We start from the raw sequence: 14,048 nt of genomic DNA, 5'->3' as shown, positions 1-14,048 counted from the left end.
ACGTTAATAGGTCTGTTGCCTCACAGAGAGGTCACGATCAAAGCCACAGAGGAAATTCTCTTCAGTTTATAGCCTTATCGAGCTCTGGGTGACATGCCTGTAGATTTGGAGGCTTTTTGTTGGTTTTTGGGGGCTATTACCTCCTACTGAGATGAAGATGGCACACAAGGTCAGGGGATATTGATTTGTGCTGGCTTTTGCTCTTGAATTCTTATCTTTGATGTCATTTTAAAATACTTAAAGGGACAGTTCACCCAAAAATGAAAGATCTGTCTTTTATTTAGTCACTCTCATGGCATTCCAAATACACAAGACTTTTGTTCATCTTTAAAACACAAATAAGGATATTTTTAATAAAAAATTTAAGAGAGATCCATTAAAAAAAAAGTCTATTCCACTAAAAGTGGACGCTTTAAAAAGTTCAAGATTGTAAAATAAATCCATATGCACATCAAATATGGTAAATAAAAGATGAAACATACATGATGCACGAGAACCAATGACGTTTCTTGTTACGCATCAAGCAAGTACAGTTGAAATTCTGGTTCTATGTTCATGTTCGGTGTTTAAATGTGAATTAAATCTGTTAATTATATAAACCAATCATGTCTCTTCAAAAGACTTGGATTAAACCACTTGATTCATATGGATTACATATATGATCTTTTTATGAACTTTTTGAAGCATCAGTATTTTGGTGGAATTTCAAAGGAGATACAGAAATTTTGCAGGTGAATTAATTTTTGTTTCAAAGAAAATCAAAAGTCTTGTCTGTTCGTTTGGAATGATATGAAGGTGAGTAATTGATAACAGAATTTTCATTTTTTGGTGAATTATCAATTTAAGATTACATTGTGCACGAAAAAAATGGAAAAGACGACCACAGAGCAGTCTGTTAATACTTCAGAGCTTTAATGTTCAGTTGTTGTTTCTTGTTTTTATTTCTTGTCTTTTTTTCTGAAAATGTTTGATCTGGAGTATCTGCATGATGCTATTCAGAAAAATGAAGGAAAGTAATTATCTCAAATATATATTTTTTTGTATCAATAAGTGAATGTGCTCCCTACCCAGCAGGGTGTGGTTGCCATTTTGTTTATTTTGTCTCATCATTGTATAACATGGTCTCGGGCTTTATCCAATATTTTGTATGATTATTCGCAGAAACTGAATATATTCACATGCTATATAGTAGTACATTTTGAAGTTCATTATGCAAAGACTCTTCAAATGAAGGCTGAAAATACCTTTGTATATAGATTGAACCCAGCTTGTACATTTACACTAGGTGCCTTTGTTGATTTAAGTAGTTTTCATATGCCTTAAAGAGAAGAGTGTGTCTCGTAGAATTTCTGCATAAAATAAGGGCCAGTATGAGTGAAGATTTTGCTCAGTGGCAACGTCTTGTTTGAAAGGATCACTTGATAAGCCTTCCATCGAAACATATCATTGAAATATGTTCGTTTTTTGCCTTAATTTAATTTCTGTATTCTCCCTTAGTGCTTTTAAGTTGTTTTTGTATCTTAACACTGTAAGGGCTTCACTTAATCACCACTAACAGTAACTTATGTACAGGCCTTATTAAGCTTTTAATGTGCGTTTTATTGTAGCTGATCAGGTAAGGTTAATGTCATGTTAGTGTAGCACTTAAGTCAGGTTCATGATGAGATTGAGATTTGTTTTTCTGTGGCGGTGAGACTGAAAGCTGCTCCACTACACTTCACTTCCCTACACTGTGTGTGTGTGTGTGTGTGTCATTGTAGGATGCTTTAAGTGGATCGTTCTTCAGGCCACTGTGTTTCTTTGACCTTTGGTTTAGATTAGCAGTTATAGGCGTCCTATAACAGAGTCTTAGCTTGGGCACAGATGGCTTTTCGGCCCTGTTGATCTTCAGATCAGAGTGTTCCTTTGTAAATGGTGGCTAATTTTCTTTCAAACGTGATGTGGCCGGTAAATTAGGTTCCTAGTGTGTTAGCTGGAAAAAACGGTTTGGGAGGTAGATTCCAACATTGACGTGGTGCCTTCGGAAATATTTGTGTAGCAGTATTGTTTTGCTAAACCTAATATTGAGCATTCTGAATGATTTGGACCAGTTATAGCATCATAGCATCAAAATTATTTGACTGTGTGCTCCCTACCCAGCAGGGTGTGGTTGCCATTTTGTTTATTTTGTCTCATCATTGTATAACATGGTCTCGGGCTTTATCCAATATTTTGTATGATTATTCGCAGAAACTGAATATATTCACATGCTATATAGTAGTACATTTTGAAGTTCATTATGCAAAGACTCTTCAAATGAAGGCTGAAAATACCTTTGTATATAGATTGAACCCAGCTTGTACATTTACACTAGGTGCCTTTGTTGATTTAAGTAGTTTTCATATGCCTTAAAGAGAAGAGTGTGTCTCGTAGAATTTCTGCATAAAATAAGGGCCAGTATGAGTGAAGATTTTGCTCAGTGGCAACGTCTTGTTTGAAAGGATCACTTGATAAGCCTTCCATCGAAACATATCATTGAAATATGTTTGTTTTTTGCCTTAATTTAATTTCTGTATTCTCCCTTAGTGCTTTTAAGTTGTTTTTGTATCTTAACACTGTAAGGGCTTCACTTAATCACCACTAACAGTAACTTATGTACAGGCCTTATTAAGCTTTTAATGTGCGTTTTATTGTAGCTGATCAGGTAAGGTTAATGTCATGTTAGTGTAGCACTTAAGTCAGGTTCATGATGAGATTGAGATTTGTTTTTCTGTGGCGGTGAGACTGAAAGCTGCTCCACTACACTTCACTTCCCTACACTGTGTGTGTGTGTGTGTGTGTCATTGTAGGATGCTTTAAGTGGATCGTTCTTCAGGCCACTGTGTTTCTTTGACCTTTGGTTTAGATTAGCAGTTATAGGCGTCCTATAACAGAGTCTTAGCTTGGGCACAGATGGCTTTTCGGCCCTGTTGATCTTCAGATCAGAGTGTTCCTTTGTAAATGGTGGCTAATTTTCTTTCAAACGTGATGTGGCCGGTAAATTAGGTTCCTAGTGTGTTAGCTGGAAAAACGGTTTGGGAGGTAGATTCCAACATTGATGTGGTGCCTTCGGAAATATTTGTGTAGCAGTATTGTTTTGCTAAACCTAATATTGAGCATTCTGAATGATTTTATAGCCAGTTATAGCATCATAGCATCAAAATTTGACCTTTGGTTTAGATTAGCAGTTATAGGCGTCCTATAACAGAGTCTTAGCTTGGGCACAGATGGCTTTTCGGCCCTGTTGATCTTCAGATCAGAGTGTTCCTTTGTAAATGGTGGCTAATTTTCTTTCAAACGTGATGTGGCCGGTAAATTAGGTTCCTAGTGTGTTAGCTGGAAAAAACGGTTTGGGAGGTAGATGCCAACATTGACGTGGTGCCTTCGGAAATATTTGTGTAGCAGTATTGTTTTGCTAAACCTAATATTGAGCATTCTGAATGATTTGGACCAGTTATAGCATCATAGCATCAAAATTATTTGACTGATTAAGTGAAGCTTGAAGCTATGAAGTCAAGTCATCTTGTCGCAGCAATGGTGCTCATGACGATCTTTCTGTAGCTCTAGTCTCCATTGTTTTCTATCGTCCTGTGATGTTTGAGACCAAAGGTATTGATTAAAAGGAAATGGAAATCTGAGTCACTATGTTGGGTAGCTCACTTTGAATGAGATGTTCATTTGTTTTGCCTAAAAAAGTTGTCATTGTGCTGTTTTGACACTGAGCAGTGTGTGTGTGTGTGTGTGTGTGTGTGTGTGTGTGTGTGTGTGCTTGAAGGTGAAGGCGGCTATTAAAAAGCCAATTGCTTTTTTTTCTTAAGCTTTGATTCAAGCCTGGTACTACGTTTTAGTTTTGTATCCGTAGTCACTTTTTCTTTTTATATATGAAACTGTATTTTCCGCATTTTATAAGAAGACTCAACCAAATTAAAGAGTATCAAAGAATGTTTTGAAAGCCAATGGATTTCTGTGAGTGGTTCAGTTACGCATCCAAAATGGCAGTGTCTTCCTTTTTCAGCCACCTTTGTTCTCAAAGTATTTTTTCTTATTCATTTTCCTAAAGGGCTTTCTTAAAAGTCTTTGCTAAAGAAAATAAATGAAAATTGGACAAAAAGACAAAGGTACAAGACTTTGTACTTAATAGTTTTATTGAAGGACAGAATAAATTGACATTACTAAAAAATAGTGGGAAAATAACTTGATTTAAAGATGATTATGCGTATATAGAAGCAATACATATTTACATTTATTGTAAAATATGAGTGTATATTTACAAGTGTAAGTATTTGAGAATGCAGAGAGATTGACATCATTCACTGCTTCTTAGGAGCCGGCAGGTGCTAAAGTGTTCTTTTTTGCTTGTTTAGATTTTCTGATTGGTGGACATTTCTTTGCAGAATTATGGGTAAGGTAGTTTGTCATAAAGAATTCCATGATTAAAAATAAGTTGAAATAATGTGGACTGATGACTTCAACAAAAGCACATACCATCGATTAACAGTTCAATTAAAAATCAATTCCCCATGGAGAAAATGAATGGGATTTTTACCTCCAGAACCTGACTGTTGCACTCTGCTCAATTACTGTTGATCATGGAGTCACACTGTCTCAAGATATGAATTATATTCATGTCTGATTTGTGATATTTGATAGCAGGCTTCATAAAAAAAAAGACAAATGTCCCAAGAGTACAAAAGACACACATCATTTACTCAGCAATGCTGCATTAGTGGGAAGTTTTCCCAATCTGCTCTTAGTTTAGCAGTGACTTTGAATTTCTTGGGTTGAAGAACCACACCAAACTTGCCCTGGAGGTCAGGCAGAGGCTGGCCAGTGGGCATCTCTAGCGTGAACCTTTGCAAAATCCATGACAGGAAGAGGAAGAGTTCCATCTTTGCCAGGGCCTCGCCGAGACAAACTCGAACCCCTGCGCCGAAGGGCAGATAGCTGGCCGAAGGGCAGCACAAACCATCACCCTCCTCGTTCAGAAATCGCCCTGGCGGATTAAAGGATTCATTGTATTTAGAAATCTTCACAGATTACATGAATGTTTGATATCACTGCAGATTCTCACCTGGGTCAAACAGCTCAGGATTCTTCCATTCCTTCTCATCATGATGTAAAGACCACAGGTTAATAATGACTCGGGTTCCTTTCTGCACAGTGTATTCTCCCACACTGTCAAAGAGAGCAGAGAAGACATCACGACTGGACAGTATTTTATATGAACGTGAAATTTCTGCTACCCTGAAAGTAAAATTTGGAAGTTTAAAAGTTTTTCTTTTTCAAATGTTCAAACAGTGGTCATTAGACATCAAAAACAAATAGCAAATAATAATTCAAATTACTAAAATAATAAATCAAATGTAATGGTATAGGCTACTACTCAAATGTTTGAGGTCACTAAGATAAATACAGCAAAAATAAAATAGCAAAATATTACAATTTCAATTAACTTATGTTTTAATATTTTCTTTAAATGTAATTTATATCTATGATGGCAAAGCTGAATTTTCAGCAGCCATTACTCAAGTCTTCAGCATCACATGATCTTTCAGAAATCATTCTAATATGGTGATTTGCAGCTCAAAAACATTTCTTCTTATTATAAATGTTGAAAACAGTTGTGCTGCCTAATATTTTTGTGGAAACCGTGATACATTTATTTAAGTAATATTTGGTCAAAAGTAGAAACAGAACTGTTTTGTATAACAAATGTCTTTTCTGTCACAATTTAATGCATCCTTGCAAAATAAAGGAAAATATATTCGTTTTTTTTTTTTTTTTTTAACCTTACCTGGAGTCTTGGAGCGCCACATGAGGGATGAGAAGTGGGGAGACAGGTTGGATCCTCAGAACTTCTCTTATAGTGGCCTCAAGATAAGGCAAATTCCCTCTGTCACTGAGCTGAGGGTGTCTGTCTTTTCCAGTCTTATTGTCCAGCTCCTCCTGAATCTTTCTCTGCACCTAATTCCGAATGTAAAGAACATCTACTAAGTTTCGTTGCAAGAACTGATTCTGAAATGCCAGTTGTGAGCAGCTTATTTACCTGTGGATTATGGACAAGGTAAGCTATTGACCATTTGAGTACAGTAGTAGTGGTTTCCACCCCTGCCCCGAAGATGTCCCCCACAGTCATGAGCACATGGTCTTCAGTTAAACCAACATCATGAGTGCTGGTGTTGTTATTCTCTGAGCTGCGTTTGGCCCTCAGAAGTGCATCCAAGAGATCCCGCTGGACGTTATCGCTGTAATCCACCTGTAGAGAGAGACAAATCACAGGTTATTGAGGGAGAAATCATTATAAAGCACCGACTTTTTCTCTTGAGTGCATTTTGGAATATGCTGCGACAGCTGTTTATTGAGTCTAGTCTACACTATAATTTATACATATGTTGACATCCTGGTTTGAAATGTTACACTATATCTAAAACTGTTTATTGTTCACGCAGCTTTTATGAACTCATGTTGATTACAAACAGGGAATATTCAGAATTGTCATTTGTATTTTTGTAATAGTGAAGATGCACGTTTACCTTGTGTTCCTCGTATTTCTTTTGAAGCAGTTTGTCTCTGATTGAAACACACTGTCTTAGGATTTTGAGGTCTTTGTTTGGGAATATCTTGGAGGAAAAATGCATATGTAGGCTATTAGAATTCAAAGCATAAGACAAAAAATATTTTTATTATAGGCTATCTTAGGTAACTAACCGCTAGGAAAGCCAAGAATGACCATTTTAAAGAAATCAATACGTTTATTCAGCAGCAAGGATGCATTAAATTGATCAAAGGTGATAGTAAAGATATTTATAATGTCATAAAACATTTCTGTTTCAAATCAGTGTGGTTCTTTTGAACTTTCTGCTCATCAAAGAATCCTTAACAAATTTATCGCTGTTTTCACAAAAATATAAGGCAGTATAGTATTGTTTTCAGCATTGATAATAAGAAGAAATGTTTCTTGAGCAGCACATCAGCATATTAAAATGATTTTTGGACTGGATAAAAAAATTATGCTGAAAATTCAGCTTTGCATCACAGAAATAAATTACATTCTAAAAACAGAAATTAGAAGATAGTTATTTTTAATTCTGAATTGACTGTTTTTACTGCCCTGGTGAGACCTCTTTCCAAAACAATTAAGAATCTTGCAGTGTAAGACACATCATTATCACACACTGAAGCTTACCTGCAGCCATGGGAAAATATCCACCAAGCTGTCCTTAGCGACTGTATCCACGATTCCCTGACTGTACTGGAGCATGGACTCAAACTCAGCATCTCCACGTTTGTATGAGGAGTTGAAACACAAGGCACACACCACGTTTGTGACGGCACGCGTCAGCTCCGGTGCCAGATCCACAGCACTGTTCTGGGATTCGGTCAACATGTCACACATACAGCTGGCCTCCCTGCAGACTTTAGGTGGAAAGTAAAAATTAGGTAGCAGGCTCTGATTTGTATATTTTTCCATTTTTTATGAATTTTTTTGCTTTATATATTTGTATATCATGTTGGCTGCAGTCACTGGATAAAAAAATTATGCTGAAAATTCAGCTTTGCATCACAGAAATAAATTACATTCTAAAAACAGAAATTAGAAGATAGTTATTTTTAATTCTGAATTGACTGTTTTTACTGCCCTGGTGAGACCTCTTTCCAAAACAATTAAGAATCTTGCAGTGTAAGACACATCATTATCACACACTGAAGCTTACCTGCAGCCATGGGAAAATATCCACCAAGCTGTCCTTAGCGACTGTATCCACGATTCCCTGACTGTACTGGAGCATGGACTCAAACTCAGCATCTCCACGTTTGTATGAGGAGTTGAAACACAAGGCACACACCACGTTTGTGACGGCACGCGTCAGCTCCGGTGCCAGATCCACAGCACTGTTCTGGGATTCGGTCAACATGTCACACATAGAGCTGGCCTCCCTGCAGACTTTAGGTGGAAAGTAAAAATTAGGTAGCAGGCTCTGATTTGTATATTTTTTCCATTTTTTATGAATTTTTTTGCTTTATATATTTGTATATCATGTTGGCTGCAGTGATACTCACTTATCTTCTCAATAGAAACTGAACCTTCACCAAACATGCAAAGAGCTCCATGCACCATTTTCCGATGGAACTTCCATGTGGAACTGTAGTCAGCAAATGCTATATCTTTCCCATCTCGAGTTAACAAGTCTGTTGTAACCTGAAAGACAAACATATAAAGTAAAGTAAATATTTGAGTGAAAGTCAGCTGCTGATGAAAGTGATGCGGTTTACTTACAGTTCGTGGCCTCCCTGCAAATATTTTTCCTTTTTTGATCAGGATCTCTTTTGCATGATGGTGGTTGTTCACAATCAGGACTTTGTGGGAGCCCATCATGAGGGAATAAAGATCTCCGTATTTCTTCTGCAGCTGCTGAAAGAAGATGTGTGGAGGACTGTCAGTTCCGAGGCTGAGGAGACTCCCGATGATGGGGAGCGATGGGAGGCTTGGAGGAGATCTGCCGCCTGGCACAAATCCATTCATCTTCCTTTTGAGATACAGCCCTGCTAGAGTTACTGCAGAGAACAGGCATGAACAGAGAAGCCATGGCAGGATGAGTGGGTCAGACATGGTCAACTACATTCAACCAAGTGTTCACCAGCTCTTCAGATCAGCACTGCCTGCATGGGCGAGGCGACGGCAGATTTTTATGCGAATTCTTCAATGCCACCTCCTTGACCCTGAAATAGTTTAGCTTCAACTATCTAAGTGTCATCGGGGCTGTTGATTGGTTCCCCACATTCAGAAAATGCATGGAAGTGCATGTCTGAGCTCAGCCCATTTTTTTATTTTTCATTTTTCTATATAATAAAATCATAAAATCTTTTTTTTTTTTAATTACTACATAGAAAAAATGTAGCCTATAAAATAAAAAAATAAAATGTAGGCTACAACAAATGTTGATTTGTAGTCACTAATAGCATTTTAAACAGAAAAATAATCTTTTTTTTCTTACAATAAGAGGATTTAAATGGGATAATTGTACAAAAAAGCTACTTTTGATGCTATATATTGCTTTTATGTTAAATAATTATTTCTATTTATTAGATTTCATATGGCAAGGCAAGCTTATTGTACATTTCATATACAATAATCATTCAAAATAATCACATTAATAAAAGCAGATACATATTTTTCAATTAGGTAAAAAATATATATATTTAAAATGTATTAAAACAGTTCAGAATAAAACTGAGGATAGGATACACAAGATACTGTGCAATCACATAACACAAAAATGTAACGAATATGAAATGTGCTAAAATAAACTGTGACTTAACATGACTTGACTTCACTTAAGTGCTTTAAGTAACTAAGTTACTTAAAGTTATAAGTTATCTAAGATAAAGATGAAGTTAGATAAAGATAAATTAGATAAAGTTATCTAAGTAGCCTAACTAAACATCTTCCCCATCCTCTCGTCTGTGTCATTCGCGTTCATATTTGAAATTGTCCCTCGCCTGGTGCCGTAGTAAACAGTGATGGCTTCCTCCGAGACGCAGCCTCGCTTCGGTCAATCTGTTAAAGGTTTATTGTCTGATAAAGTCACTTCTTGCAGTGGAGATGTGATCGCTCTAACCCGTCAAGTGTTGAAAGGATCCAGGAGCCAAGAAGTAAATATACGAAACGTTATACTGATATATATATATATATATATATATAAGGCGAGATATTTGCCCGGCTATCTGTTTCCTCTTCATAGTACAGTGCACAGCATAAATGAGTACACCCCCTCTGAAACTTAACAAATTCAGCAATTACTCTTTGCTTAGAAGACATGTCATGTTTTTTTAGAGATATAATATTCCAGCAAGTCTGCTTGATCAGTTACCAAAGAAGAATGTTAAAATTATTCAAGAAAATACAAATTTCTTATCAAAGTGATCTGATGTTGTGTTACAAAAATGAGTACACCCTCCTGAAAGTTACTAAAAAAAAAAAAAATCTGGTGTAAGGTTAAGGAAAGTATTGATCAACAGGTAAGTATATTGAACCAAAACTGGTTTATTAAAAATGTTTAATACATTTCAATTTTGCCATCTTTCTATGAATTATATTAGTGATCATTAAGAAAATACATCTTTTATAATTAATCAGAGGGGGTGTATTCATTTATGCTGTGCACTGTAATACACACCGGATGCAAGCCTCAAAACTTAGTATATCCTGGGATTCATATACCCAAATATTTGCCATCATATGTTGTCCAGACATGTTGTGTACAGACAGGCGTTTCACTAGGTTTTAAGATAAAGATGAATGCAGTTATCTCATAAAATTAACAGTGGTCTCTTCTACTTTACAGCTACTCGGTCAGGCAGCAAGAAATATGGTAATTCAAGAAGATGTAATTCTGCATTCTGAAGATGTAAGTGATATAAAGGCAAAATGATTTTCTTTATAACACTTTTCTTTATAAGATATAACAGTATAACAGACTACATCAAATGCATATAAATAATAGTTGTCACTTTATATCTCCCAGTAATATTTCTTGATGATATTCAAATCTTTAGTTTTATGATCAAAGCTCTAGTTTTTACTGTGGGGTGCTAATAATGCAATGCATTGATATGCTTTTTAGATTTTAATATGATTTTTAAATATAGTGTATTGATAATCAAGTAAACCGATTAAGTTACTTAAAGGCATTTTACTTGCTAAAAAAGCATGAACTATCAGTCAGAGGACAGAGCGCATGTAGTAGATTGTGTACAACTGATTTTTCAGTAGCTTTGATCATGTTGATAATTTAGAGGCCTTAAGCCCCGTTCACACCAAGAACGATAACTATAAAGATAACTATAAAGATAATGATATTTACGTCCACACCAACTAACGATATCGTCTGTTTATTCTAAGTGCACGCTCGTCTGCCCCTTTAAATTCTTGAGCTCGTTACAGCAGGATGGATTCTGATTGGCTGTCAGTGTTTTATCGTTCATCAGCTGGGAAAAAATCGTTTTGAAAGTGATCACAACAATATCGTTCCTCTGTATGGTTATCGTTATAGTTGTGGTGTGAACTCTGCTATTCTTTAATATTGAGAACGATATTTAGAACTATATCTTTATCGTTATCTTTATAGTTATCGTGCTTGGTGTGAACGGGCCTTTAGAATTCCATTTATCGAATATGATACAGTTGGGTATGTAATGTTTAATAAAGCAGATGTAACTTCTCCAAGTATCTTTATTCTTGCAGAGTCTACGGAAGATGTCTATTATAACAACTCACTTGCAGTATCAGTAAGTAGACAAGTATACATACTGCATTTATCTACATTAACATCTTGTACAGTACTAGTCAAAGGAAACGCTTATATACCTCATAACCTTAAACCTTAAAGTTTTTCTGTTTTTGTAATTTAATTTTGTATAGTAATAAAAATTGTGCCTTTGTTTGAGTTCCTTTCCAAAGAAACTTTTTTTCATTTGTATTGTATAAAGCGCTATATAAATAAACTTGACTTGACTTGACTTTAACCCTTTTTTGGTCACTACATAATTCCCATACTTTAATTTGTGTTATTTCGTAGTTTAGACTAAATAAAACAAAACTGAAATCTGATATATTTCTTTATCTTTTAAATCCAGGCAAGAGGCCATTCAAAAGAAGTAAGTCATTATATTTAGGTCATTCAAATTATTTAAATAGTTGCATGTTTTTTTTAGTTTTTTTCTGAATTTCTCTAAACATTTGTTAACTCTTCATCTGTAATGTCTTTCACAGTGTAGAACACTCCAAAAACCTGCAGGACCAGCTCGAACACTTGATGAAATAATGGAGCCCTTCTAATAACGTGTTGTGGATATCGCATTCTCTAGTTTTTCATAGATTTTTAACAGTAGATCACATCACTTTTTGAGACTGCAGATGATGGCTTTTTGCATAGCAGATTGCTAGTTAAAAAAAATAAAAAAAGGCACATGCCAACATCCTCCTATTCTCTAACACCTGATTATGGGTGGTCGTGAAAAACATGCATAAGACCTTCAAATGAAGGCTCTTCTGTGGGAGATTGTTTCCAGTATTCATATTTGTCTTTTTGAAATGATAGTGCAATGTCAAAACAATATACTGTTTTTGTCTCATCTTTTAAGCCTAAGTTTGTGTCTAAGAACATTTGCTTTTAGACTTTTAGATCTTGCGTAGTCAAAATTTCCCAATTCACTGTACACCAAATATACAAATTGTATTTTCTTGTTAATTTATTTGTCTTTTTTATGGTGTTGTTGTGCCAAATTTACTTGAATATATTTGTATAAAATGTCACACAGAATTGTTTCTGCACATTTTGCTAGTTCATTTTTTAGGTTTAAGCTTGGAGCAACTTTATTAAATGTATGTGGAAAAGCAGATGAATGAAACGTGTCCTTTGTTGAAAGTCCAACACAGGGATACGTGACAAAGTTTATCCCACATGCAATATCAGCAGCTTCTCTGCAAGGGCAAGCAGATGGATGTCCTAGACCTAGAGCAAGGCCTTGAGCATAACTATTCACTTCAACTAAGTTTTGACTTGTGTCTGCAAGACTTGTGCAGAATACAGACAATATTTTTTTACGTTACAGTCAAAATATAACAATGAGCATCAACGTATAGTTTCAACGTTGCAATACATTGGATGGTAACAAATGCATAATATGTTTATATGTACATATATATATATATATATATATATATATTTTATTTTATTTTTTTTTAAATAAAATAATGAATAATAAAAGAAATAGAAAATTCTGAGAAAAATATTAGTTATGCAATGTCAACAGCTAATAAATAACAAAGATTAACTTTAAGTTCTTGGTAAAAGGTCTTGTACTATGCACATCTGCACATTCACAGGATCATGGGAGACCTTGAATTGGAAAGAATGTTCGGTACCTCCCCAGTTTATCAGTACTCAAGGTCTATAATAATGAAGTCTTGCAATCTGCCAAGAGCTTGTGTAAAAGCAAGTCTTGAGTTGATCATTAGGAGGTTTTTCAAAAGGATGATGTCTTACAACTTAATATATACAAAATAGGTTGTTGGTATAAATAAATTATGTGGAATGTTCACAGCAATCTCTCAAAGCAACATTGTGTGCTTTCTCACATAATGACCCCCCCCCCCTTATATATCCTTTGTATATCCTTATTACTTATTTTATAAATCTATGCAAAAAAGACATTTGTAGTTTGCTTTATGATACAGTATATGCACCAATGTGTGTATATAATGTATAATAAAGCACACTATAAATATTTACAGAGCTAATGGTTGTAATGGTCTTTTGCTTTTCAGATCTGCAAAATCATCTTGTTTCAATTTTATATTGCTCAATTTGACTATGTCAGTTATGTACAAATGGTATTGATTTTGAAAAAGGAGGAAAGTAGTCAATGTATTATTTGTCAGTGTTTTGGTTCCCTCTACAGGTAAGACACATTTCCATAGTGCAGTGGTTCTCAAACCTCTCCATGAAGTACCCCCAGCACTGCACATTTTGTATGTCTCCCTATAACTTCAGGTCTTGCAGTCTCCACCACTGAGCTGATGAGTTGAATCAGGTGTGATAGATGAGGGAGACATACAAAATGTGCAGGGCTGGGGGTACTCCAGGACAGGTTTGAGAACCACTGCCATAGAGCAAATAAATTGTACGCAAAGATTACAGGTTTATAGGCTTTAGTGACTAGATGCATTCATGCAAGGACTTTAATATGTGTATATATTATTTTATATACATTCACATTGATCACCTACTGCCTTCTTATATGAGCTAATAGAAATACAAACAAATACAAACAATTTTCCCAATATGATTTAGAAGAAGAGGAAAAAAGCTCACTAAACTCTCTCTCTCTCTCTCTCTGTGTGTGTGTGAATGTGTGCATGAGTGAAAAGCCTTTACCTTTTTACTGTTTTAGGGTTCAGTTTAGTCTTTTCTAAGTCAAAGACTTTTTTTATTTTGTGAATGAATTATTATTATCTCATTATGTAT

General features: G+C 35.3%; 2 protein-coding genes across 3 annotated transcripts; one reads left to right on the top strand and one right to left on the bottom strand.

Moving 5' to 3' along the window:
- Window positions 1-4,205: 4,205 nt before the first annotated feature.
- LOC107588661 (steroid 17-alpha-hydroxylase/17,20 lyase) lies at window positions 4,206-8,664 on the bottom strand. Of its 2 annotated transcripts, none has more exons than XM_016276856.1 (8): window positions 8,297-8,664; window positions 8,080-8,218; window positions 7,734-7,963; window positions 6,552-6,638; window positions 6,065-6,274; window positions 5,813-5,982; window positions 5,090-5,193; window positions 4,206-5,011 (listed from the first exon to the last, which is right to left on the bottom strand). In XM_016276856.1, the coding sequence occupies exons 1-8, from the start codon at window positions 8,627-8,629 to the stop codon at window positions 4,728-4,730; spliced, it is 1,557 nt and encodes a 518-aa protein (XP_016132342.1). In that variant the 5' UTR covers window positions 8,630-8,664; the 3' UTR covers window positions 4,206-4,727. The 2 variants fall into 2 exon arrangements, with proteins under 2 accessions (XP_016132342.1, XP_016132343.1); XM_016276857.1 differs by lacking the exon at window positions 7,734-7,963 and adding an exon at window positions 7,205-7,434.
- Window positions 8,665-9,490: 826 nt separating this feature from the next.
- Window positions 9,491-11,975, top strand: LOC107588662 (UPF0693 protein C10orf32 homolog). The gene is made up of 5 exons (XM_016276858.1): window positions 9,491-9,672; window positions 10,365-10,427; window positions 11,264-11,307; window positions 11,656-11,676; window positions 11,792-11,975. The coding sequence occupies exons 1-5, from the start codon at window positions 9,541-9,543 to the stop codon at window positions 11,841-11,843; spliced, it is 312 nt and encodes a 103-aa protein (XP_016132344.1). The 5' UTR covers window positions 9,491-9,540; the 3' UTR covers window positions 11,844-11,975.
- Window positions 11,976-14,048: the final 2,073 nt, after the last annotated feature.

The sequence above is a fragment of the Sinocyclocheilus grahami genome, unplaced genomic scaffold (assembly GCF_001515645.1).
Source record: "Sinocyclocheilus grahami isolate Dianchi unplaced genomic scaffold, SAMN03320097.WGS_v1.1 scaffold106.1, whole genome shotgun sequence".
In the NCBI taxonomy this organism is placed as follows: Eukaryota; Metazoa; Chordata; class Actinopteri; order Cypriniformes; family Cyprinidae; genus Sinocyclocheilus; species Sinocyclocheilus grahami.
This window is presented reverse-complemented; position numbering and strand designations above follow the sequence as displayed.